Below are 26,173 nucleotides of genomic sequence, written 5' to 3'. Positions count from 1 at the left end.
GGAGCATGTTCCAGGCAGCTCAGCCAGGCCAGTGGTCCTGCTTGGAAAGTGGGCGACCATGCAGGCGTCAGCAAAGCTTCCGAAGGGCCTTGGCGCTCTCGGGCATCGTCAGGCTTGTCTTCCAGAAGGTGTTAGTTCTTATCTTCCCTGCCATCACACAGGCTGGGAGGCTGGCCTCTCTCTAGAGCCAGTAACGGGCAGCCCCCGCGTGCGTAGGCACAGGGCCCCGAGGGGCCATCCCCTGCAGTGGGGCCTGCGGTGCTCACAGCCAGGGGGAGGCGGAGAGGCTGGTTTACACCCTTCTCCTGGACAAGGAAGCAGCGTTCACAGAGGGCCAGCAACGAGTGACTTTTCTGACTTTGAACAGTTTTTCAGTTTGGAGGTGAGGCAAATACATCAACGCCTCCTCTCCTAAAACCATGCTGCTCTGTTAAAGAAAAGAGCCTGTTGAACTCTTGTGAAAAGGAAACAAAAGTCAGGTTCTAAGGAAAGACGCACCGCATGATCCCATTTAAAAATGATTCCAGAAGGTCACCTGCCAAACTGCCGAGGAATGGGGGTCCCGGCCAGTTTTATTTTCTTCTTTGCTTTCCCAAGTTTTTTAGTTTGACAAACCTTTATTATTTTACAGAGGTTAACATTTCATTTAAAGAAAATGAAACTGTCCTACTTACTTGAAAATAAACTTCAGCTCTCGTGGAGGGCTCTCTGAAACAGGAAGTTGAATAAAGGGTGCAGGCGCACGCCAGGGCACGCCGTGGGGCTCTGCATATTAAACATTTGCGCTAAACGCCCTAATTAGCCGTGATGGACATTGGGATAGTGTGTACCTTTGAGAGGTAGGGGCTGGCAGTGGGGGCGGCGAGGTGGGGTGTCGTGGGTGCTGTTCATGCTCTGTTTTAAATCTGGGTGCTAGTTATATGGGTATGTTCGCCTTATGGTAATTCACTGAGCTACATCATAGATTTTTTTTTTGTACTGATTTTGATTTTTTAAAATATTGCATTGAAATGCTCCATATCTGGATTCCTGAGTATTTTGACCCAAGGGGAGAGCCTCACTTGCGTCTCCCTAAGCCTGGCCCTGCGGGGGTGGGAGGAATGACTGAGGCCATGTCTTCCAACAGTCGACACCATTGGGCCACCTTGCCAGCTCATCCAAACCCTTTGTATCAGGGGCTACTCTGGAGAGCAGGAATGACCCCAGGGGTTTTAAACAGAATAACACAGAGAAATGATGACACAGATAAAGGAAAGCCAAGAAGACCAACAGGGGAGAGGGGCCTCCCAGGGACTGGCAGTAGCGGGGAGTCTTCACCCCTCCCCCCCCCAGAGCTGGAGGGACAGGGGAAGGAGCTGGCGTTACAGTCTGATGGGTGCTGGAAGGTGGCGGGCACTGCCGGTGGGAGCCGGGGCGGCAGAGCGAGCTACAGCCACAGAGGGGGCACAGCTGGTGCTGGGAAATGCCCCCCGTGGCCCAGAGGGGGACTCCCCGTTCCTCCAGGCCCCCTGTGCTCCCGACGCCTGTCACCACTTCCCACTGGCTGGACCTGGCCAGAAGCAAGACGTTGAGGCTGCAGGAGCAGGGTGAGCATGCACCTGAGAACAGGCCCAACACCTGCCCCTTTGCTCCAGTTCCTCCGCTGTGTAACCTTCCACCGGCCTCTCTCCCTCCCGGGTCGCCGGGCACAGGACATCGGTCCTCTGCTAGAAGGGCTGATGCTCCATTGCTTCTCCAGTGACACCGGATAACACTCTGTGGTGGACACACCCTAAGGTGACCCTTGTATGAACCTCTACCCTTGGGTGTGGGTGGAACACGTGATTGACTTCAGCCCAGAGACTACGGCCAAGGTGATGGGATGTCACCCCCATGATTACCTTATGTAATACAAGACTCTTCTTAGCAGATGAACAGTGAGAAGCTCTCCTGCTGGCCTGAAGGATAAACAGCCATGCTTGGAAATGTCTCCAGAGGGAGCCATGTGGCCGGGAACCGCAGGGGGCCTTGAGGACCTGGTGGCTTCTCCCCATAGGCGGTCCGCAGGCCCCCAGTCATACAGCTGCAAGGGAGGGCGTCTGCCAACAATCTCATGAGCCTGAATGTGGGTTCTCCCTGTCGCATTTTCAGATGAGAGCACAGCCCGGCCGCCACTAGACTGTGGGCTCGTGAGACCGTGAGCAGGGGACCCAGCGACACTGCCTGGACTCCTGACCCACAACAATTATGTAATAGTAAATGTGTTGCTCTAAGCCACTGAACTGTAGCACTTTGTTTCACCGAAAAGAAAAACGAATCCGCAAAGTGGGGGGAAAAAGACTCTCTTACCTTACTTTTTCCAAACCACGGGGTTCCGTTTAAAACGGTGGACTGGTCAGCAAGGTAAGTCACTCTGAACCTTATCACCGCCTCTTTCCCTTCCTACCTCTTGTCCCGGCCGAGCCCAACGGCCAGGGACCATCGCCAGGCTTGTGGACCTCTCCCCCCACCGCAGTGGGAGGGTTTGGTTACTCCTGGGGCCCCCATCCAAGGACCCCAAGAATGTGAAGTCAGGGCCGGGCTCCAGGGTCTTCGGGGTCAGTGACGGCCCATGGACTCCGTTCCGGTGCTTTCCACCCTCAAACGATACAAATGCGGTCGCTATGATCCGAATGTGTCCTATGCTGAAACCTAACCCTCAGAAGGGATGGTGTTAGGAGGTGGGCCTCTGGGAGGTGTCTGGATCGCGAGAGCGGAGTCCTCCCCAGTGGAATGAGCACCTTCATAGAAGAGGCCCCAGCAAGCTCCCCTGCCCCTTCCACCGGGCAGGGACATGGCGAGAGGTCGGCCGGCCGGCCATGAACCGGGACACCACACCACATCGGCCAGCATCTCCATCTTGGACTTCCAGACTCCAGGACCATAGGCGATAGATACATTTCTGTTGTGCATCAGTCGCAGTAGCTCTGTCCCGAACGGACTACGACAACAAGCAGAACATGCTGTGGAGACCGTCACTAGGTAGGAAACTCGGCGGAACACTGCAGCGGCCTCTCTAATGTCACTTTATTTTCTTGTATACAGACCAGCGACAGAAGAAAAATAAAGTTGTTTTCATAGAGCCTTCAGGAAATTATCAAGATGCTGGGAAGATGAATGAAAAGCTGACGTAGATCGGGATGCCCACGGTTTTGATTTTCAAGACCTAAACAAAGAGACAGAACACAGCACAGGGGGCTTTTAGGATCCACACAGGTGCCCCCTGAGGGGAAGAGGAGGCCTCACACCCAGGCAGGGCATTCATTCTCAGCTCGGGCTGCACATCGGAACCGCCTAGTGGACTTTCTGGGGTGGCGCACACACGGTACAGCATGCAGAGATGTGTTGTAGAATTGTGCCCCTGAAACCTGGATCATTTGGTTAATCAGTGGCATTCTAATACATCCAATAAAAAGGGAAAAAAGAGCCCTGGCCGGTTGGCTCAGCGGTAGAGCATCGGCCTAGTGTGCAGAGGACCCGGGTTCGATTCCTGGCCAGGGCACACAGGAGAAGCGCCCATTTGCTTTTCCATCCTTCCGCCGCGCTTTCCTCTCTGTCTCTCTCTTCCCCTCCCACAGCCAAGGCTCCATTGGAGCAAAGATGGCCCGGGCGCTGGGGATGGCTCTGTGGCCTCTGCCTCAGGCGCTAGAGTGGCTCTGGTCGCAACATGGCGACGCCCAGGATGGGCAGAGTGTCGCCCCATGGTGGGCGTGCCGGGTGGATCCCGGTTGGGCACATGCGGGAGTCTGTCTGACTGTCTCTCCCTGTTTCCAGCTTCAGAAAAAAAAAAAAAAAAAAAAAAAAAAAGGGGAAAAAGATAAGCACCGACCCTCTGAAATAAGTGATATGATTAAATTTTTTTTTTTTTTTACAGAGACACAGAGATGGACAGACAGGAACAGAGAGAGATGAGAAGCATCAGTCATCAGTTTTTCATTGCGACACCTTAGTTGTTCATTGATTGCTTTCTCATATGTGCCTTGACCGTGGGCCTTCAGCAGACCGAGTAACCCCTTGCTCAAGCCAGTGACCTTGGGTCCAAGCTGGTGAGCTTTGCTCAAACCAGATGAGCCTGCGCTCAAGCTGGCGACCTTGGGGTCTCAAACCTGGGTCCTCCGCATCCCAGTCTGACGCTCTATCCACTGTGCCACCGCCTGGTCAAGCTAATTAAAATAATTTTAAAAAATTAAGTATAACTGCCTGACCTGTGGTGGCGCAGTGGATAAAGTATCAAACTAGAACGCTGAAGTTGCCAGTTTGAAACCCTGGGCTTGCCTGGTCAAGGCACATATGGGAGTTGATGCTTCCTGCTCCTCCCATCCTCTCCCCCTCTTTTCTTCTCTCTCTCTCCCCCCTTTCTAAAATGAATAAACATAAAATCTTTAAAAACCATTAAGTATAACTTACATACAGTAACGTGCACAGATCTTACGGGGAACACCTGATGAATTTTCACAAGTAAGCACTCCTATGTGGCCCCACCCTGGTCACCCTGACGCAGAGTATTTCAGCTCCTCAGAACTCCCCTTCCAAAATTCCCGGCCCGTGTCCCGGCCTTCCCCGTTCCTGCCTTCACAAAGGAAATTGCTCTTCTGATTTCCGACATCACAGAGAAGAACTTGGGGAGCCTGCAAAGACACTGATACCTGGGCCTCACCATGAAGTCCCTGGTCTCAGCTGGGTAGCGTGCCGACCTGGGGACCTTGCAAAGGGCCAGTGGTTCTGCGGAGCAGCCTGGACTGGGAATGACTCCGTGGTTGGAGGCCAAGTCCTACTCCCCACCGGGCAGCAGGGAGGCCCCCACCTCCCAGAATTCATAACCCGGAGCTCCTTCTAGAACTACAGACAAACTCTTGGCAATTTCTGGGTCGCAGCCAGCAGGAGCCAGGCCAGGTACCGAATCTGCCTGGATGCTGACACGGCCCATGGACGCAGGTGCACGGGGCCCTGGATTTCAGCAGAAGTGACAGGTGCTGCCCAGCCAAGAGTGGAGGCAGCAGCAGCGAAGACACCCCACAAAGCCTCCCCTCCTCCAGAAAAACACCCTTCGACATCTATACAGGGGATTGGGTGGGACCCACATCAGACAGGGTGATCTGGGTTACATTTTTGTGTATCCCCAACTTTCTATGCTAGGAGACTGTTCCTTAGAGTTATTTGGGGTGTGATAATCCTTAAGAAACTGAGCAAGCTTTTTCTCTAGGTCCCTGGTGACGAGAAGCCAGTGATCCCCCCAAAAAAGGGGTACAGGAGAGAAAGAGGAAACACAAAATAAGAGAGAAAAGAGAAACACTCACCTCACTTTTGCAGGACAGCCCAGTGAACCGAAACTTCTGCACGACCAGTCTCGTCCGGAACTCCTGCCATCGGCCGTCCACCAGGGCCTGGGCTCTGATCTCATACTTGACCAAGCGTTCCGTTCGCAGGCTGACGAGGCCGTGCTCACACACGGAGGAGGGGAATCCCACGTCCGTGGGCCTTAATCTCTGCAAGGAGGGTGATCGCCTTAGGTGGAACTGACACAGGATGACCCAGAGTCAGCGATACCGGGCTCCTGGCACGCTGGCCCACCTGCAGAACGTGTGCAGGGCGCAGGAGGGCATTTTCTGAGTGCCGCCATGCCGACTCAGCCGGCATTGGAGCCCTGACCATGTGCAAAGTACTGGCCAAATGAACCGGGGTTTGGCCAACCCAGGGAATGTCAATACGTCAAGCTTATTGAATTGGAAGGTCTTCGTGGAACTTGGCCAGAATTAAAAAAACCAACATTGTATTCAGGAAAGCATTTTGACAGGTATAGTGACATAATTCATCTCTTCCATCCAGTGAAATCCATTATGGAGGGAGTTGCCCGAGTCCCTGAAGACCAAGCACAGAACCAAGGAGGAAGGCGTGACTTGCCCAAGGGCACGTAACAAGGCAACGGTGAAGCCAGGACTGAAATTCGAGCCTCTTTGCACGTGCCCTCCATCCCAGCTACTGGGATTGGTGGTGATAGAAAAAGGTTTAAGATTCGCTTTCTCAAGGACCCGGGGTCTTCAAGACATATAAGGCAAATCCTGAGTGGAACATAGTGGCCCCACATCACAGCTCTCCTGGTCATTGTCATCATCATCCTAGAGTGTTTTTTGTGCCAGGCCCTGTTCTGAGCCCTTTGCACAAATTAATACATTACTACTGCGACAGCCTGGTGAGACAAGTTGTGAATGCACAGAGGAGAGGTCACAGGCTTGACAAGGTCAGATGGGCTCACCCGGCATTTGACTTCAGATTCTCTGCTCTCAAACACAGCCCTGGCCTGCCTCTCCTGAAAGTCCGGCCGGAGCATTCAGGAGAAGCCAGTCACCCTTCTGACTTCTCTGGTATCCTGTTCCCTGCCCGGCTTTGCCAGTCTAAGCCTGACCGTTCCCTTTCCCCTGTAGACACTTCCTGTTACCCCACGGCAGATGGACCGTCTGTACCGCATCCCCCGTCAGGGAGGAACTGAAGATGAATTGAGCCCCCAAGGTGGCGTCCAAGTCTAGTCTACCTCCAGCTTCGCCTCTTGTGAACATGAAGATACTCAATCTTGAGACTGTCCTTTCTTCAATGGGCTAACCATCACAAAATCCCAGGATGGTTGCAAAAATCAAATGGCATCAGGTCTGTGACGGTGATTAGCACCAGGCTTACCGCGCTTTCCATATTAGTTACTAAATAATGATGAATCAGTCACTCTTCACTTAGCATGCACTGACTCTGAGCCCAAACGGCTGTCTCAGAGACGCACCTTGCCTGCGCTCGGACCTCCTTACCTGCAGGTAAAAACTGTATTCGGCCGTGTCGTTCTTGACTCCCTTCATCTCAAAGAAGAATCCATACATAGCGATCATTCTGGAATGAGTTGTATATTCCTAAATCGGGAAGGAAGCAACAAAAGGACGGGGGGGAAAAGTCTTCTGCATTCAAGGGCAAGAGGCCATAGTGCAACAAATTCTAGCTACCACCACAAAAGGACCAATGGGACCACTGATTTTAAGCACAATAGCAATTTTAACGCAGGAAGCATAGGAAGTGACTTTGCAGATCCTACAGGATACCACTCAGTGACGATTTGCTCTACATGTCCTTTATAGCAGGGACAAGAATGAGTTGGACATGGTCTTCGATGACCTGTGGTCTTTAGACCTCGGAAACAAAGCATTTTGTTCCAACTTCATGGGCCTAAGGGACACTCTGTACTCATGGTGTTGCAAAATGTCCTGGTCACGGGCAGGGGGTGGACCCAGCCCATCCAGGCCTGACCCAGAGCAGAGTCTCTGATGATCGATTCAGGATCCCACTTCCCTGACACGAGTTCTCTTGAGGTAACTACTGGGGTCGCTTTAAAGAAGTTGGAGAGAGGCAGTTTCCTGCAGACTCGTACCTATCGGAGGGAATCCGGGGTGCAGTCTGCAGCCCCGATGCCCCTGGGTGACCCAGCACCCAGAGGCCTTGTAGCCGAGCTCCCAGACTCACTGTTATTTTGATTCCAGGGACCCTCGAAACAGCCGCTCAGAATAGGTTTACCCTTGTAGCCTTAAACCCCGGGCTTGGAGTGCTTCCCCACGGGGAGCAGCTGGCATCTCTCTGTGTGTGTGCAGGAGGAGATGACTCACTCACGCCAGCCTTCCCAGTCTGTGTGATCTTACAGCAGAAATTTGCACCCCAGGGAAACTCCTCCGTCCCTGAAAACCGGAACGACGGGTCGCCCTCGTGGGGAAACTTTGGGCGCATATATCAGGTTACGGAACGGCCTGTTCCAGGCCCTTGTCTTGAGAATTTTATCTCCTAGGGGGTGGTGAGTGTACAGAGCGGTGCCTTCAACTCTCTCTTCTCCCCTGGCCTTCCTACCGGAGGTAAGGAGTGATCCTACAAAGGTCCTTAACCTAGTGCAGGAGGAGATGGTCCTCCTCCGTGTTCGGTCAGGCCCAGCCGTCAGTACCTTGTGGAAGAGCAGCCCGAACCTCACTGCCTGGGTGCTGAAATCGTTCATGCAAGCCATGTCGCCCCCGTTCTCCAGCTGAAAAGGAGATGCACGCAGCTTACCGGCGGCCCGAGCGCCTGACAGCATCTTCACGTCAGTCCGTGGACCCTCCCAACCCCACTGTGCCCAGGAGCGTTCTGTCTCCGCACCCGACACTCAGCCCTTCAGCCGGTCCAGTCTGTGCCATCGCGTTTACCGAAACCTCCTGGGTGCCAGGTACCACGCTCCCTGCTCTCAGAGAGCGCAAAGACAAGGACAAAGTGCCCCAGGAGTCTCATGGGGGAAAGGAAATGTGTATATAAGCTAGCTTGATCTTGGGGCAGCGAATGATCATAGCCCTAAGGTCCAGAGCAAAGACAGCCCCACGTGGCCAGCTCCACTTTTGCAGGCGAGGGCAGGCGGAAGTTGATTTCAGGGGGATGGCAGTGGCAGCAGGGGGTATACAAGGAAGGAGGTGGGCGGGGTCAGAAGGACGTGAAGAGGGCAGTAGGGGACTTCCTGAGCTGCCCGCCCTGACTGTCCTCTCTCTCTGGGGCCCTTCCCCACCCCTGCTCTGTCTGGGCGCAGTTCTGTATGATTTTACAGCAGAAGAGTGGTCAGAGAAGAGTAGTTCCACGGAGTCCTCGTCTCCTGGGCAGGGGGCACTGAGCTCTGTGGTTTGCACATCACAATAGGTATTTGTTGGGCAGCACTGAATTTTAACTAGTGACTCATACATCTTCAGAACTCAAACACTGCTCTACTTCATCCCTGAAAATGCAGGCTTTGGAAATACATAAGAAGTCCAACCATTTGCACAGACAATTCACAAAGGGGGAAGTGCCACATGGAAAAATATTCATATTACCCAGTAAGAAAGGAAAGGCATATTAAAAAACGAGATGCTATTGCTCACGTCTCAATTAACAGAAGGGACCTGGACGAAACAAGCCCTACATTGCTGAACACAGAAAAAGGGAGGCACACTCACTTATTACCGTGGGGAGGAGAGTAATTTGGCCCCAGATTTGTTCATATGAATCAGGAACAAAAATGCATGTTCCTTTTGGGGCCAGTATTTTCCACTCTTGAGAATCTCCTACAAGAAAATAACTCCAGGTACCGAAAAATAAACTGTTATGTGCAAATACGTTCACCACACAGCCATGTATAAAAGCTAACTAGTAATTAGAAACACCAAACATTTTCTATGATAAAGGAATTGCGAAGTGGCATTGATTAGAATATCCTCTCGGAGGAAGAGTTTGCAGCCATTGAACGTGGTGGTGTTAGTGAGCCGAATTCATAGTGTATTTTTAAAAAAAGATGCAATAAGATGTTAGCGATGGTTGTCTGTGGGTGATGGTCTGAGGGGATGGATATATAAGGTCTACCGGAAAGTTCTGTCCATTTCTATCACAACAAGTTTCAACACGTAAGCACGTTTATTTGGCGCATGTGTGCCTCTCTATTTTTATCACTTAATGTATACATACTGACATAGCAAATTAACTAAAACAAAGTTGATTCACGTTAGTCTTATGTGTGAAGCCATAGTGTACCCATGGCTACTGATAAAGTTCATTTACGCCACTATAATTTTTACAAATTTCAACAAGGAAGAAATGCTACAGAAGCATGTCTGTCGCATCCACCATATTCCCCGGGCTTAGCACCCTCCGACTATCACTTGTTTTTGTCCTCACAAAATTTTTTGAAGGGCAAAAAATTCAAAAATGAAGAAGATATCAAACAAGCACTGGTTCAATTTTTCGCATCAAAAGATAAAACATTTTTCAAAAATGGGATATACAAATTGCCCTCACGCTGGCAAGAAATTATTAATAATAATGGTAATTATATTATTTAATAAAGTTTCTTGACGGTAAGAAAAATTTGTATTTTGTTTTATTCCAAAAACGGACAGAACTTTCCGGTAGACCTCATATTTGGTACGTATTTGCTTTCTTTCCATTTCTCTGCATTTCAGACATTTTTCAATACTAAGCGCACGTGACATTTGTGTCTGTTGGGGACTCGGTTCGGAAGGTGGCACGGCTGGTGCCCCTGCATCCCGTCTAACCACCCAGGCCAGCAGGGTAGATGCTCTTAGCCCCTGGTTCCAAGGCTGCTCCCCGCTCCCCGTCCCTGCCAGGCCTCAGCTCTCCCCACTCCCCCTGGCAGAGGACCCAGAAAGCCCAGCTTCAAAGGCCCCGAGATTTCATATGCAAACACATCTCCAGAAAAAGCAAAGTCAGAAAGGCAGTCGATTTCAATAACTGTTTTCCTGCCGAGCTGGGACTCACCGCTTGGTAATGGTTGGCTACAATCCGGACCAGCCAGGACTCAGGGAAGAAATTAATGCGCTTTAATGTATCCAGATCCTTGCCTTGGAAGAGACACAAAGGGAACGTTTTACTGGATTTATTCATAAGAGACTCGCAAAAGCCTCATTGACAGAGAGAAAAAGGAGGAAGTCAGGACCTGAGGTTCAGAGGTCGGCCTGCCCTTCCCCAACCCTGGGAATCACGAGGTGTGCAGCCTCCAAAGGGGACATAACAGAGCACCTCCCTAAAGCGTCCACAGCCCCCTTCCCCCAAATCCTGCCTGAGGGGGGATGGCTGAGATCCAGTAATCTGTGTCTTCCGAGGGTCTAGGAGCAACGTGGACGAAGCTGCCTGGCCCCCTCACCCGCGGCCGGGTTTCAGAGGTAGGTATTTTATCTGGGTAACTGGAAACAGCTTTGAAACATTTCTCAGATGTCCTCTCAGACACAAAGATCCCACCGGGGGGGCCGCTGGGCTGCCCAAACACATTCCGCAGGATTTCCCTTCCCCTTCCGTACCCCAGCTGCCTCTTCTGCGGGGCCCGCAGCCAGAGGCGGGAGGACCTCACATCTGGAGCACAGCCCGAGTTTTCTCCCAAACTGTGAACCCAGCCTCCTCCAGGGGCTGTCCCTCTGGGAGGCAGGGCACAGGGAAGATGGCAGTCATGTGGTCTTTGGCAGCTGTGGGCCTTCAGGACCCATCAATTCCTTCTGCCCCTCATCACACTGCATGGACGCTCTGCTGATGGCCATTTCACAGACAGACAAACTGAGAGCAGGCAGTGACTTGCCCAAGTCTCACACAGCTCAGAGGTGACCATGTCAGGTCTTAGCTGACGGCTTTGGAGACCTCTGGCGAGGCAGGCAGATCCCCAGCAGCCCGCCCACAGACAGGGACTCACGGGCCAGGCTCACCTCTGGTGATGCTGTGCAGACGCAGGCTGACGAAGAGCGGCATCAGGCCATGACCCACGTCCCGTTCCAGGAAGCAGCACTTCTTGGGGAAGCTTGGCAGGGGCACAGAGAGGAAGAAGAGGCCTTCAGAGAGCTCCTTTCTGGAAGGAGCGAGGGCTGGTGAAGGCCACATCCGAGAGATGAGTGGTTTCACCAGCCGGGGTCGGCATGCCTGGTCTCTCTGGGGGTGGGGTAGGGAGCGGGTGGACGTGGCGAGCTGCTGAGGTAACCTTTGTGAAGGCGGACCCCGCTTGGATGGGAGACAAATGGTTCTATTCTTCTCTCTGTCCGACGCTGAGCCATGCACATAGTAGGTGCCCAGCGAACAGTAACTAAAGGACTGATGGGAACACAGGTTACTTTATATAGAGAGGATTTCAAGATACGTTTTCCCACCTGAGTCTCCCAAGCTTCCCCTGGGACCTACAGAGAGGACTGGTATCAGTGTCTGCACTTCACAGACGGAAAACAACACCTCAGCCAGGACTGGAACTCGGGACTTCTGACGCCCCCTTTACACACGGCGCCCTTCGAAGAAGCGGCCGATGTGGGCGCGTCCTAAGCGCTGTCTGACAGAATTAAAAAGGGAAGAGGCGGAGGAGCCGCCTCTGGTGCCCGCAGCCAGCTCCCCGAGCGCCTCCGCGACAGTTGGTGTTATCGCTGAGTTCCACTGGTTTCTACCCGGGGCGGGAGGTTAGGCGGAGTCGAGAAGACCAGCCGGCCCCCCAAGAAACACGTACACACAGACATACAGCCACTGCTCTGGTTGGGAAACCACTCGCTTCATAAAAGGGCTGCTTTTCACATGGGGGGGGGGCACGGGATCACGCTTTCCAAGTCCCTTTGGAAACACAAAGTCATGCTCTCAGGGCAGACCCTGCGGGAGACCGGCCAAGGCACTTTTAGATTATTTTTCCATGAACTCAGAGTGATGTCCCCATTGCGCCCTGTCCTGGCCAGACTCAGTGCACCACCGGCCCCACGTCCCGCTCCCGCTGGAGGTGACCGCCAACCTGTCCCCAGGATACTTTGTTCTCATAGCAGCTGGGGACCCCTGGGCCTCTCCCACTGCTCTCTGTGCCCCCGGTCCCGGGGAGAAATTTAGGAGTGCCGAGGAGTTGTGGAGCAGCGAGGGGTGCTGCGGCAAACAGGTGAGGCAACTCAATGATTATTCATTAGAATCCACCGGTGCCTGTCCCTGGAGGTGCAGGGGTCAGGCATGAACACAGGAAGCCTGGTCCTCACAGGAGGGAAGAGTTACCAATCCGGGAACCAGCGCCCCATTCCTCAGAGCAGGTGGAGGTGGGCTGGGGTGGGCCATGCCCCGAGAACACAGATTTCTTAGCTGTATGAATGACACTCATCTGCCCTCTTACCCCGACCTGGGTATATTCCTCCTCTCCGGCCTCTCTGTCACCATTTACTGGAGGAACAAGCTAGGCGGCCTCATGGCTGGGCAGGGGTGTCAAAGAGGAAAGAAGGGGACAATCTGGCACCGTCCCCCAGCCTAGCTGAGTGCTCTGGGGAGCGAGACCACACCCTGATGAGGGTGCCCACAGCCTGGCACTGCCCCCGAGCAGTGAGTGCTTGCCAGGCTGTAGGGTTATATGGTTTCATCCAGGAGGACAAGGCAGTCAGGAGGAGAGCATTTCCCTGCTGCCCAGAGGCCTCTAGCACCAACTCTGCAGCTGTGTGGGGAGGATGCTGGGAGCATAGGACAGAACCCAGGTCCCCGATTATCCTGTGAGAGGCACTGGGACCCGACGGACCACCAGCCAGAACCTCTCTGGACAGACCTCTCCCAAAGGATTCGGGAAAAGCTTTGTTGAGTCAGGTGATTGGATGTTATGACCCCTTTGGGTCACAAGGAAGTGGCATTGATGGTGGCTGATCTGGAGAGGTCACAGGTCAGCTTATCCATTGCCCAACAAGGTCCCTGAGCTTGGGTCTTGGAGTTAGACAGACCAGGTTCCAGTTCCGGGCCAGCTGCCCATCAGTCATGGGACCGGGGGCCTCCTTGAGCGCCTCTGTCCAGCGGGGACTTGAGCCACATGTGTCTCCCCAAGTAGTTAGGAGGAATAGAGTGACAGGGCTTCTGAGGTATTTGGCACAGTCTCTGGTACCCAGTGACTCCTCAATACCAGGATTACCGCCATTGTCCTCTCATCCCAGGGAAATGACCTAGACAGAAGCTGCTCAGTGCCTGGCATTGTCCTTGGTGGCATTCATACCACTGCCACCCTCTAAATGACTCAAGCCATGGGCCATCTCAAAGGATAAAATTGGTGGCCTCAGTTGCTGATTTTCTAGAATCTCAGAACAACCAACCCCTGAACCAATCAATGTCACCCTGCCCCGAGAGCCCAGCCCGGTTGACTGTCACAGAGCCAGGACTCCACCCAGGCCCCCCGAGTCCAGCCTAGTGTGTTTGTCCTCTGACCTGGCTCCTGTCAGCCGTCTGCATGCGGAGACAGCTGCTAGTCAATGACAAGCGCATTCACCAATGTCACATGGGGCGGGAGGAGGCTGCCTGCTGAGTTAGCCACTTCCCTGCGTGGCGGACACAGCTCCCCGGCCTTGAGCTCTGTCTGTGCAGAGACCTCTCTGGGTTTAGCACTGACTTTTCTGAAACAAACTTCAGGCCAAAGTCTCTGCCTCCTCAAGTTCATTGACAAGCCCGGGGGTGTGACCCCTTTGAAGGGGGCAGTTCACAGGTTCCTGATGCTGAGCAAGGCACTCAGGTTAGCTCTGGGTCCTGCTCTCCAGGCCCTGGGGACAGATCCCTCCTGAAAGGCAGTGCCTGGGGCAGGTCTCTTCTGACAGCCGCCGCGTCATTTTAGCGCAGCTGTCAGCAGAGGCTTCTCGCTCCTCCGCCCTGTCCTCCGTGGGAGTCATTCACCCTTTCTGTCCAGCCTCAGACTCAGAGTCCCACTAGTGCCAGCCCTTCACATTTTAGTGTTAAAATACATATACTCCTCAACGTATAATGGGCTACTGTCCTATTGAACCCGTCATAAGTTGAAAATGTCCCAAGTCAAAAATGCACTTAATCCATTTAACCTACAGAACATCACAGCTTGGCCCAGACGACGTTACACGTGCTCAGAACACCCCCATGAGCCGACAGTTGGGCAAAACCACCACCCACCGCCGCCCAGCATCACGAGCCCCAGGAAGAGAGCAGCATTCAACATCCAAAGTTCGGTTTCTACTGAATGTGTTGCACGTCACACCATCGTCAAGTAAGAAAATGGGAAGTCGGACACCGTGAGTCAGGGACTGTGTATACGTCCTGGAATTCTGACACACGCTACGACCTGGATGAACCCTCAGGATCTTATGCAAAGTGAAATAAGCCAGACACAAAAGGACAAATGCTACTACACAAGTCTACTTATCTGAAGTACCTAGCGTAGCCGAATTCATAGGAACAGAAAGAATGGTGGCTGCCAGGGCTTGGGATGGGGTAGGAACGGAGAGTCATGGTTTAAGGGTGCAGAGTTTCAACTTAGGAAGACGAAAAAAATCCTGGAGAGGATGGTGGTGATGGTTGCACAGCAGCATGAGTGTCCTCAACGCCACAGAACTGCCCACTTAAAAATGGTTAAAATGGTAAATCTTATGTTATGTATATTTTATCATAATAAAAAAAATTGGGGATAAAATGACTGTATTCCCCCATGTAGAAGATGCACCTTTTTCCAGAAAATTTGGGATCTAGAAACTGGGTGCGTTTTATACAATGGTTGTAGATTTTTTTACTTGCATTTCCTGCTTTTTCATGCTTGTTGAGTTGTATGAATTTTGTGATGAATAAAACTTGAGTTCTGGCCCTGGCCGGTTGGCTCAGCGGTAGAGCGTCGGCCTGGCATGCGGGGGACCTGGGTTCGATTCCCGGCCAGGGCACATAGGAGAAGCGCCCATTTGCTTCTCCACCCCCACCCCCTCCTTCCTCTCTGTCTCTCTTCCCCTCCCGCAGCCGAGGCTCCATTGGAGCAAAGATGGCCTGGGCGCTGGGGATGGCTCCTTGACCTCTGCCCCAGGCGCTAGAGTGGCTCTGGTTGCGGCAGAGCGATGCCCCGGAGGGGCAGAGCATCGCCCCCTGGTGGGCAGAGCGTCGCCCCTGGTGGGCGTGCTGGGTGGATCCCGGTTGGGCGCATGCGGGAGTCTGTCTGACTGTCTCTCCCCATTTCCAGCTTCAGAAAAAATACAAAAAAAACCCAAACAAAACAACTTGAGTTCAATAACTTTATGTAATATATTTTTTTTCAAATTTTGGGCCCCCAAATTAAGGTGCGTCTTATACATGGGAGCGTCTTCTACATGGGGACATACAGTACTTAAGGGTTAAAAATTGCTTTATGTGAAAATAATTGAAATAATAAATTTTAAGGTGAAATGAGAAAACTACATTTTGGGGCAATAGCTACTGATGAGAAAGCAACATCTCTTTTTACAAAATGCAACTTGGTGTGGGAGACCCAGGCACCTTCTGAAACCAGAGGACCAGACGATGGTCCCCGCCGTTCGGTGCCTTGGGCTGAGAGCGGTGCTCAGCCCATTCTGTGAGTTGGAGGACTCTTTGCATCGACCCTGATCAGCAGGTGGTGGTAACCTCCACGCGGAAAGCCTGTCTCGCCCCAAGTCTTCCAGCTGGTGAGGGCAGAGTGGGACTCAGGCTCAGGGCTGCCATCTCCTCACAGACAGCTTGTTTACTGACTGCGTTGTGTCTGTCTGCTGTCTGGACGGCAAACTCCACACAGATGGGGACTGTGTCTGTTTCATTTACTCCTATTCTCGGCGCCTCTTACGGTGCCTGGCTCTCCGTCAGCGTGCACTGGGGTGGATGATTGGCTGGATGAGTGCGCTGGTCTCTGCCCCCACCCCCTGTGGCATCTGTCCTACCATCCCATCCGTCCACCCCTCCACTCACCCACAGTGTATCTTCTAGGAACGCCAGTCGTTCCAGCCCTGGTGCACACACAGGCACATGCACGTGCACACGCACGTGTACACACACATATCAGGCTATTCCGTGCTGATTTTCCCATGCTCATAGGGTCCAGTCTTCTGTTGCCATGCCTGTTTGCTCATCCAAGTCCGTTGTGACCCAGTTCGATGTCATTCTGAATATGAAGATGAAGATGGTCCTGCCCTTTGCCCCACGGCAGAATGGCGGCTAGAAATCCTGTGTGATAGTAACTGATGTACCCTTTGGAAGGGTCTCCAGCATCCAGACACTTTAACCTCTCCCACACGTCTACTCGGGGTTGAGGAAGACATTCCGGGGCTGCCCAGTATAAGTAGAATGCCGAGAAGCCACCCGCGGAAAGTGCAAAGTTAGTACGGAAAAGAAATCGATACTGTTTAGGGACCTTGAAGAGGGAGATCCAGCTCAGAGAGCCAAGCAGGAGAGGGGCTGGGGCCGCGCTGCTCAGAGCCGAAGGGGCAGTGAGGAAGGCAAGGGACACAGAGTCGGTGAAGAGAAATCCTGCTGTCCCCAAATACTTCAACCTCCCTGCCCAGGGCTGGTGGGGCGATTCAAAGAGAGAACAATTTAATGGTCCTCTCAGCCATGACTCATAGGGATATTTTAAAACAAATATTCTGGTAAAGAGATCAGAGCTGTCGCGCCCGGGTGCCCGGTTTCATGATGATGACTCTGTGGCCACATGTGCAAATGCCATTCATTAATCACCAGAGACACATGGCCTCTGCCCATCCTGGCACTGAGCATCACAGAGTGTTTGCCTCGAGATACCAGCGGGCTCTGGCGCCGGCGTGACTCCCCTCGCATGGTGTATGGAGGCGTGTGGTGCTGGCTTGCCGGGCTGGTGCACACCCACACGGCCAGCACATGCTCTCTCTGCTAAGAGCAGCTCAGAGGAGGAACCCACTCAGCGTGCAACTGAGATCCTGGAAGGCTTCCTGGAGGAGTCCTTGGCCGGCTCCGTAAGGGCTGGATCCGATCTGGACAGGGCACAGGAAGGAGGAGACTCGGCTGCAGAGGTCAGGGAAATCTAGAAGTTGGGATCGTTTGGAAATCGGCTTCCCTAGTTGCTTTCAACGACCTCTATCCAGTGAGGTTGTAAGCCCAGGGTCGGTACCCTCTTTGTGTGTCTGAGAGGGCCCCGTTTAATGACTAATGCATCATCTAAGGGCACGACTCACAGGTCTGTTAACGACCTCCCCTCACCCCTGCAATCACAAAGTAAAAGGAAGGGTGGGAGGCGTAGTGACCGAGACAAGGTGTGTGCTGGGGGGCCGTGGACCCAGGGCGTGCGCTTTGTGGGAACCCACTGCTGCTCACTTTGGACCTGTGCAATTTTCGTATATATTTTATACTTTGATTAAAAATGCACTTTAGAAAAGTGAACAGTCTGCCTGCCTGTGGCTCTTCTCTAGTGGATGAGCTTTTGCAGCTTTCCTGGGGGCTCAGGCCACTGGGTGGAATGAAATGGGGGGACTCTACCCCCAGGGAGGAAGGCAACAGCTTTGCAGACATGTTTGTTTGTATGTTTGTTTTCCCTACAGGGAAATGTTACATTTAATTCTGGATGGCCTTTTAGTTTTTTGAAAATAACCATTGCCAGGGAAACAGGCTGTGGATGCCAAGGGGTGGCATGAGTGCGTGTGCGTGTGCATGCGTGCGTGTGTGTGCGTGCATGTGAGTGCGCATGTGCTGCCTTCCTATACTGATGTGCTTGGACAGCAATAAAAATAAGCTTGAAGATGTTCCTGAACACCTGGGGCGGGGGAGGGAAACCACCCCTTCAACGTTCCATCTGTGTCCCTGGCACACAGTACATGTGCAAGAAATACCTATTTTTTTTTTATTTATTTTTTTTTTTTGTATTTTTCTGAAGCTGGAAACGGGGAGAGACAGTCAGACAGACTCCCGCATGCACCCGACCGGGATCCATCCGGCACGCCCACCAGGGGCAACACTCTGCCCACCAGGGGGCGATGCTCTGCCCCTCCGGGGCGTCGCTCTGCCACGACCAGAGCCACTCTAGCGCCTGGGGCAGAGGCCAAGGAGCCATCCCCAGCGCCCGGGGCCATCTTTGCTCCAATGGAGCCTCGGCTGCGGGAGGGGAAGAGAGAGACAGAGAGGAAGGAGGGGGGGGGTGGAGAAGCAAATGGGCGCTTCTCCTATGTGCCCTGGCCGGGAATCAAACCTGGGTCCCCCGCACGCCAGGCCGACGCTCTACCGCTGAGCCAACCGGCCAGGGCAATACCTATTTTTTTAAAAAAATAAATACCTATTTGAATGAAGGAAACATGGGAGAAAATCAATAATGAAAATGGGAGAGCCTAACGAGGTGGTGGTGCAGTGGATAGAGCATTGGACTGGGATGCGGAAGACCCAGGTTCAAAACCCCGAGGTCACCGGCTTGAGCACAGGCTCACCAACTTGAGCTCGGGGTTGCTGGCTTGAGCATGGGATCATAGTCATGACCCCATGGTCACTGGCTTGAGACCAAGGTCTCTGGCTTGAGCAAGGGGTCACTCACTCTGCTGGAGCCCCCCAGTCAAGGCATATATGAGAAAGCAATCAATGAACAACTAAAGAGATTAAGGAGCTACAACGAAGAATTGATGCTTCTCATCTCTCTCCCTTCCTGTCTGTCTGTCCCTCTCTCTGTCTCTATCACACAAAAGAAAGAGAGAGAGAGAGAGAGAGAGAGAGAGAGAGAGAGAGAAAGAAAGAAAGAAAGAAAGAAAGAAAGAAAGAAAGAAAGAAAGAAAGAAAGAAAGAAAGAAAGAAAGAAAGAAAGGAGATAGGAGAGTAGCAAAGGATTGGACTTATCTGCTGGTCCCACTGGAGCAGGCGCTGTTCCCACCCGTTCACTCCTAGCTTGTCCTGCGGACACCGCTAAGACAGCTGAGCAGAGAGGCATCTGATTCAGTTTGCGCGGTGACTGCTCTAAACCCTTGTCAGATGCTGGGCTGGCCAGGGCCAGAGCAGCTGCACCGCCTCCTTCCTCGGGGGTCACGTGCCTGGATACCTAATCTTTGTGCAGCTTGTCCCCCGTCCTCCACATCATGACACTACAGTCCCATCTGGTAAGTTCCCATATTGTTATGACCTCAATATATCCCCTCTGGTGGCTGCTCCCCAACCCTAGGAGATAGCTTATAAATTGCCCTGTCATTTAAATTATTCCATCAACAGATGCAACTTTAAAAATTGGGCCAAAGAGTTAACTTCCGTGATTCTCATTTCCAAGCCTGTGTACTGTCTCTCAGGGCACCTGCTCCTTTGCCCATGTTGAGATTCTCCTGGCATGTCCCTGTTAGTGGTCACAGACTAGCCGACCCCTCCTGCTTCACTGATCTGTGGAGCTCACTGCCCCTGATGACCCAATTCTGGCCCTGGCTGATGCAACTTCCCGGGAGCTCCCTCCTCCACCACTGGGAGCTAAGGTGCCTTCTTGCAGCCCAAGCCCTCGGGCCAGCAGGGCGAAGGCCCTGTACTGTTGCTGGTCAGCCGTGGGCATCCTTGGGATGGGATGGCAAACATGGAGCTTGGACGCCACCACCGCCCGCTCCCACGTCAGGAAGATGTCAATAACCTGCTGAGATGTGACTTCTCACTGAGTCTAGAGAAAGCCTTCGCCCTCCCTAGTCTGGGGCACCAAGCAGCCACTATCCGTCGACACAAACGGAAGTTTGTCTGTGATCCCTGTCCCTGACATTGCCAGGGATGTGGAGTTCTCTAAACTTCACAACAGCGCAGTAAGACCCAGTTCTCTGGGGGAAACGAGCTACATGATGGAAGCCCATCCTTTAATCTGCTCTTAGATGCCCAGCACGGCGCTGGGCAAGCTTCCTGTAAGCTGCTGCTGGCGCACCTGGGGCGGCAGGATGTGCACACGCGCACCAGGGGTTCACAGGGACTGGTCAGAGAGGCTGAGAAGAGGAGGCAGAGCAGCTGGGTGGCCTGAGCAGGGGCAGCGATGCTGTTCCCTAGGCTAAGGAGCCTGGGCACTTGGGGACTTGGGGACATGGTTTGGGAGGTGGAGGCCATAACCAGGGTGCAGCTTATAGGTCCCACCGTTCTGAAGCAGGTGACTGAGCTGGGACGGGGGCCAGACCACCCACGAACGTCCTCAGAGTTGGAAGTGGGCCCGGACCCCTACAGGGGGTAGAGCCTCTGAGGTGCAGGCTATCTCATCTTTTCTCCTGGGGGACACAAAACTCGCTGGAGGGAGGAGAGAGAGAGAGCAAGCACTGGGGACCTTGGTAGGGGATATGGCCAGGGTTGCTGGAATTGGGACAGCGAGATGGTCCGGAAGCATGCAGATGGTTTCCAACGGGGACAGCTGGGCAGGACCGGGGGCCTGAGGGGATGCCGCGGGGGCGGGAGGAGGTCTGGGTCAGAATGAGCTGAGTGCCGACCCAAGAGCAACGGAGGAGAAATGATGGTGAGAAATAAAGACGCAGAGAGAAGCCTTTGAGACCCCAGCCCAGGAGGAAGGCTGAGGAAACCCCTCCTTCAGCGGAGGGGGGGCCACAGCCCTCAGCTCTCTCATTCCCACTTGTTTCTCTCATACTAAGGTCACAGTTCCAATGAATCACCCACATTCTAGCTCATTTCCTACCTCCTAGTTCTAAGATGTTTCCAGTCTGCGACCTAATCCGGAGCCAAACAGCAACTTTTCCTGGTGTGCATGACTCACAGGGAAGACGTCTCGGCTATTAAAAGTGCACGCACGCGTGTGTGTCGGGGGGTGGGGGTAGGGAATGAAAACATTTGGGTTCAAAGCAAATTATATAGAAACAAAGGGAAGTACGTATCATTTTGGCGCTGGCTACTGCTTTCCCCAAATAACGAGACGGAGAAAGGGGGGCGGGCTCTTTACTTAACGTGGTGCACAGATGTTCCAGGAGAAGCTCCAATGTTTCAGGACAATGCAAACGCAAGTTGGCTTAAACGGGTCCACCTGCCGACGAACACGTGGAAGGTGTGTTCATCTGCTGAACTCATGTGTGTAAAAGAGACGGGGGGGGGGGCTCTTCCTTGAACACACCTTATCACGCTTAGAGGCCCCATGCCTGCTGAGGTCGGGGGCAGAAACCTGATGATGAAGGCCGTGCCACCAGCTACTGCCTGTCTAAGGCAGATCATCCGAGGGCCACCTGGGGACTGTCTCTGGCTACAGGGCCACCACACTCCAAAGCCAGCTTGGCTGACGTGAGCACAGCTCACACCGCCGTGACAGAGGACACCAAATGGGACTATAAACTATCACTGCCACACCCACCCCACCCTGCTCCCTGGCCCCAGTCTGCCACCACGGACTCCAGTCACAGGCAAAGAGGACACAGCGAGGGAAAGGAACACACAGCAAGGCCACAGGGGGAGGAACTAGCTAATGTTGAACCAGCTAGACCGGCACAAGAGAGGAACCCAAACCCTGCTCTAGGAATGGGCAGCAATGCATCTTGGGATGCGGCGGGTCTGGGTACAGGTCAGTCTCCAGCCCTTATTATCACACGCAGGACCGCTGATGAGATCGTTCGTCTACCTCAGCTCCATCGTCTGGCAAATGGGGACAATAGAACCAGCCCCTGAGCGTCATGCAGGCTACGTGAGGTTACAAAATAGACGCTTGTCAGAATCACTGCGTTTGGTAAGCATAACTAGATGGCGCGCACTGTTCTACTGCCATTGTTATTTTTCACTTAGATGTTGAGGGATACAACTTTGAGAACTGATCAATTTAGAAGGTACAAGAAATGGGATGAGTAAGTCTACAAGAGCTTCGTAGGTTCAAATGCTTTTTCACCTGTCCAGAAAGTTCAGAATTGTACAGGTTATCTAGCGACGTATCAATGAGGATGACTTGGTCTGATTCAGGTGTGTTTTACATGTGAGGTTCTTAAAGTCAGTGTAGCATGATAATTCTCCCGGGTAAAAGGAATACATTTTGCATCATGGCTTTTACTGGACACAGAACCAGCTCCCAGAAGCACAAGGTTCTCTCAATATCCCAACACCTACATATCATTCGCCTTTTCCAAGAAATCTAGCTGGTCAAAGGTCTCCCACGATCTCGGGCCCCCAGAAGAACACTGCAGCCTATGCACTCTGAACAATGCTATGAAAAATGGTATCCCTACGGCTCCCCCCCCCCGATAATATAAGCAAAAATAAGTGTACTGTATGTGCAAGTCATCGATCGACACTACGTTCTATTACCTGTTAAAAAACATCAGCATGGTTTCATACGTTGGAACTGTCTGACTTTGTTGGTTCAGTTGCAAGTAGACCCACAAAAGCAGTGTTTTCAGAAGGTGAAATTCACTATAAGTAAACAACCTGGTCAAAATAAAACACGGAGAGGACATTTTAGGCATAGCAAAAAACAACAACAACAAACCCACAAAACACTGTTTGTAAGAAAACAAAGTCTAAAGTGAGTTTGGGAAGGCGGCAAACAGTACCCCTGAGTCTGTAGTGAGCCTCAGATAAAAGCGTTGCTAAGTGACTGGCTCAAGGTCACTCGGCTGGCAATCGGCGAGCTGGGACTGGAACTTCAGCGGCCTGGCGCTGGCGCCTGCACTGTCCTCCGCCCGCGGCGCTGCAACGGCCACCCTGTGATGCGCAGGCGTCCCCCAGGTTCTCATCCGTTCTATTTATTTCTACACAATGATCCCGCGAAGCTGGGATAGTCCTTACTTTTACAGATGTGGAAATTGAAATTGACTGTTTAACATCATAATATTTTGTTCCTCCTTGCTTTTCCACATTTTTATTTTTAATTATCACACTAAAACATAATCCTGATCCCTTGTTTTTGCACACACACCCCAATTTTGCACCTGAGGTGAGTGCCTCTCTTGTCACATTCTAGTCCCAGCCCTGGATGAGGACTGAAATGTGATAAACTTGACCAAGGCCACACAATTCTGAGGTTAGACCTGGGCATGGCTCAGTTCTGCTCCAAACCATCTGTGGACCTTCCCACCAGTTCCTTAGTGACCTGCAGCCTCAACTCTTATCCGAGAAATAATGGTGACAGCACTGCCCAGAGAATAGAGGTAAGAGGTGACACATGAAGTGACATGTACGAATCTCCTATCACTGCTGAAACAAACTGCCATGAACCGAGTGTCTTATTATCTTATGGTTTTAGAGTCAGAAGGACGAAATGGACCACACGGGGCTCCGTTCCTTCTGAGGCTTGTGCCGAGAATCGTTTCTGGCTCCGAGAGGCCTCTGTCATTCCTTGGCTTGTGGCCTCCTCCTCCATCTCCAGGCCAGCAACGTAGCATGTCCCCCTCCCTCTCTGGTTCTGACTTCTGCCTCCCTCCCCCACACTGAAGGACCCTTGGGACTACACTGGGCCGAATGATAATCCAGAATGACCTCCCCATCTCCAGGCCACCCGATCAGTAACCTTAGTTTCATCAGCAATCTTAATTCCCCTTTGCCGTGCAACCTGACATAGTCACAGGGGCTGGGGACATCTTTGGGGACCATTATGGAGCCGTCTGCTCACATACGGATGGCTCAACGAAGTGCCTGGGCCACAGCAACACGCCTCGTGCACGCCATCTCTAAGCCATGAACGGCAGGGCTGGGTCGTGGCCCACACCTGTGGCAGCCTGAGACTGTCAGGAAGCGAGTGACTGGAGAGCGGCGGCTGTCTCCGGATGTCACCTCCATAAAGTAAGGACAGGTCCCCAACAGCTTCTCAAACAGCCTCCGGGATCCGGTCACCAAAGAAGTCATTTCAGTGTTTTTCCCATCTCTGATCATGGAGATGGCACCCCTGGCTTCCAAATACATCACCGCCTCTTCACCCACCACTTACGTGGTCATGGGAGGTGGAGCCCGAGCTGAATCGTGACTCTAAAGGGCACCGGAAACATCACCCTCCCACCTGTCCCGCTATTTCTGGACACGGCAGAGCTGGCTCTTTCCTCTTGCTTGTTTTTGGGCCGCCTACAGAGGCATGGGCTCTGACCCCGGCCAGACGGGACCAAATTTGTCACCGTCTGGGCAATCATGGTGAGACAGGAGGGGAGATGTCATGGAGCCATTTGGTATGATGTCCCCACAAAGAGCTCTGCCAGGACCCCACTGGAACTGGTGAGCCATGTGCCTCTGGGGCGAATCCACTAAACCCCCAAGCTCAGAAGATGCTTTGAGACCTCACCCAAGGGGCTAGCAGCAACCTGGGGGGTGTAATTGAGAGCTCCACGAGTCAGGACCCTGGTTTTATCTTTATGATGGGGGGGAGTAACTGTCAAAATAAAGCCTCCTGCTAGGAGGGGGTGGTGAGAAGGATTTTAAGAGGGACCAATACAAGGTGACAGAAAATGATTTGACTTTAAGTGATGGTTATACAACATAATCAACAGTTCAAATACTATAGAAATGGTTGCCTAAAACCTATGTACTCTTAATTGATCAATGTCACCATGTTAAAAGTTAATTTTCTAAGTAAAATTAAAAAGAGCCTGACCTGTGGTGGCGCAGTGGATCAAGCATCGGCCTGGAATGCTGAGGTCGCCGGTTCAAATCCCTGGGCTTGCCCGGTCAAGGCACATATGGGAGTTGATGCTTCCTGCTCCTCCCCCCTTCCCTTTCTCTCTCTCTCTCTCTCTCTCTCTCTCTTCTCTAAAATGAATAAATAGAAATAATTTTTAAAAAATAAGAAAAAAATAAAAATAAAAAAGAAAAAGAAGCCCTTTGCCTTTAGGGTGACAATCAGCACCCTAACAGTTTAGTTCCTGCAGGAAATAGCCGTGCTGAGCACATTCAAACACATTTTCATTTACCTAGGAGTTCTGATGGCCTTCATCAAGACAGAACTCACAGAGACCCCAAACGTTCCTCCCACGGGTGAACGTCCGGACTGTTCTCAGCACGTTCACGGGTGCTTGTGAGGAGCTGGTGGGCTGTACCTGGTGTCTGTTCTTTACAAGAAAAACAAATGTGTTTTAACAAGATGCTGTTTGTTCTCTATTTTTTTGTTTTTTGGGGAAAAATGGTCTATAAATGACAAAGGCCTCCTTTGGAATATAGACCACAGAGAAAGTCATGAATAAGAAAATATGAACAAGGGTGCTCATTGCAGCATTGATTGTCAGAGCAAAAAAAGGGACCTAAACAGAATAAAACAAAGGGCCATTGGGAAGAGAATGAAAAAAATTGCTGTGCAATTCATTCCTTGGAGCCCTGTACAGCAATTAAATAAAAAATGCTAATTAGATATGTCAGTATCAACATGGAGAGAACACATCACATGATGTTAGTGGATAAAGTAAGTTGCAGAACATGACAGTCACTACGAGAGCGTTTCTTTGAAGTTTCAACCTTTGCAAAGCAGTATGACTCATCGTTTAGGGACGCACATGGGTGCGATAAGAACATAATCTCATGGGTTGGGGTCACACAAATCCACAGCAGACATTTGATTGTCTATAAAGGAAGGAGAGAGTCCAGGAGGAAGGATGGGGGAAAGGGCTGGCAGGGGACATAGGTGACTTCTGCTTTATTGGCAATGTTCCACTTATAACAAAATGTTACTTTAGTTCATTCGGGAGGTGGGTCCCATTGGATTCTGCATTATTCTCCTACCTTTGTAAATCTTCTTTTGCAGTAAAAAAATATGAACATCCTTAGTAATCTTGACCATCAATCAGGAAAAAGGAGGCCGGAGCAGAGCACACCAGTGGGCTGGTAATGACCATGGGTTCTGAGGCCACTCAGACCTGGGTTCAAATCCTATCCCTCAGGCTGCACGTGGGGAGCCTGGGGCAGCCCTTCGTTCCCCAGCATCTCCACTGCACGGTCACAGCACAGGTCACAGAACCCCCTCTCTGGGTTGCAGTACAACTCAGACCCGATAACCCTTTCAAGGGTCCTGTATACC

General features: G+C 52.2%; 1 protein-coding gene across 1 annotated transcript in view; it reads right to left on the bottom strand.

The window, feature by feature from the left end:
* Positions 1–3,074: 3,074 nt before the first annotated feature.
* Positions 3,075–26,173, bottom strand: part of BTBD16 (BTB domain containing 16) — a 40,662-nt gene continuing 17,563 nt past the window's right edge. Inside the window, exons 8-14 of the mRNA XM_066240394.1 lie at positions 22,489–22,608; positions 11,244–11,335; positions 10,309–10,391; positions 7,982–8,059; positions 6,813–6,911; positions 5,316–5,504; positions 3,075–3,184 (exon numbers count right to left, since the gene is read on the bottom strand). Of these exons, the coding sequence (XP_066096491.1) occupies positions 3,116–3,184; positions 5,316–5,504; positions 6,813–6,911; positions 7,982–8,059; positions 10,309–10,391; positions 11,244–11,335; positions 22,489–22,608 (730 nt within the window). The 3' untranslated portion in view covers positions 3,075–3,115. The remainder of the gene's footprint in view (positions 3,185–5,315; positions 5,505–6,812; positions 6,912–7,981; positions 8,060–10,308; positions 10,392–11,243; positions 11,336–22,488; positions 22,609–26,173) is intronic.

The sequence above is a fragment of the Saccopteryx bilineata genome, chromosome 7, assembly GCF_036850765.1.
Source record: "Saccopteryx bilineata isolate mSacBil1 chromosome 7, mSacBil1_pri_phased_curated, whole genome shotgun sequence".
Taxonomy (NCBI): domain Eukaryota; kingdom Metazoa; phylum Chordata; class Mammalia; order Chiroptera; family Emballonuridae; genus Saccopteryx; species Saccopteryx bilineata.
Note: the sequence above shows the minus strand (reverse complement) of the source record. Positions and strands in the feature narration are given on the sequence as shown.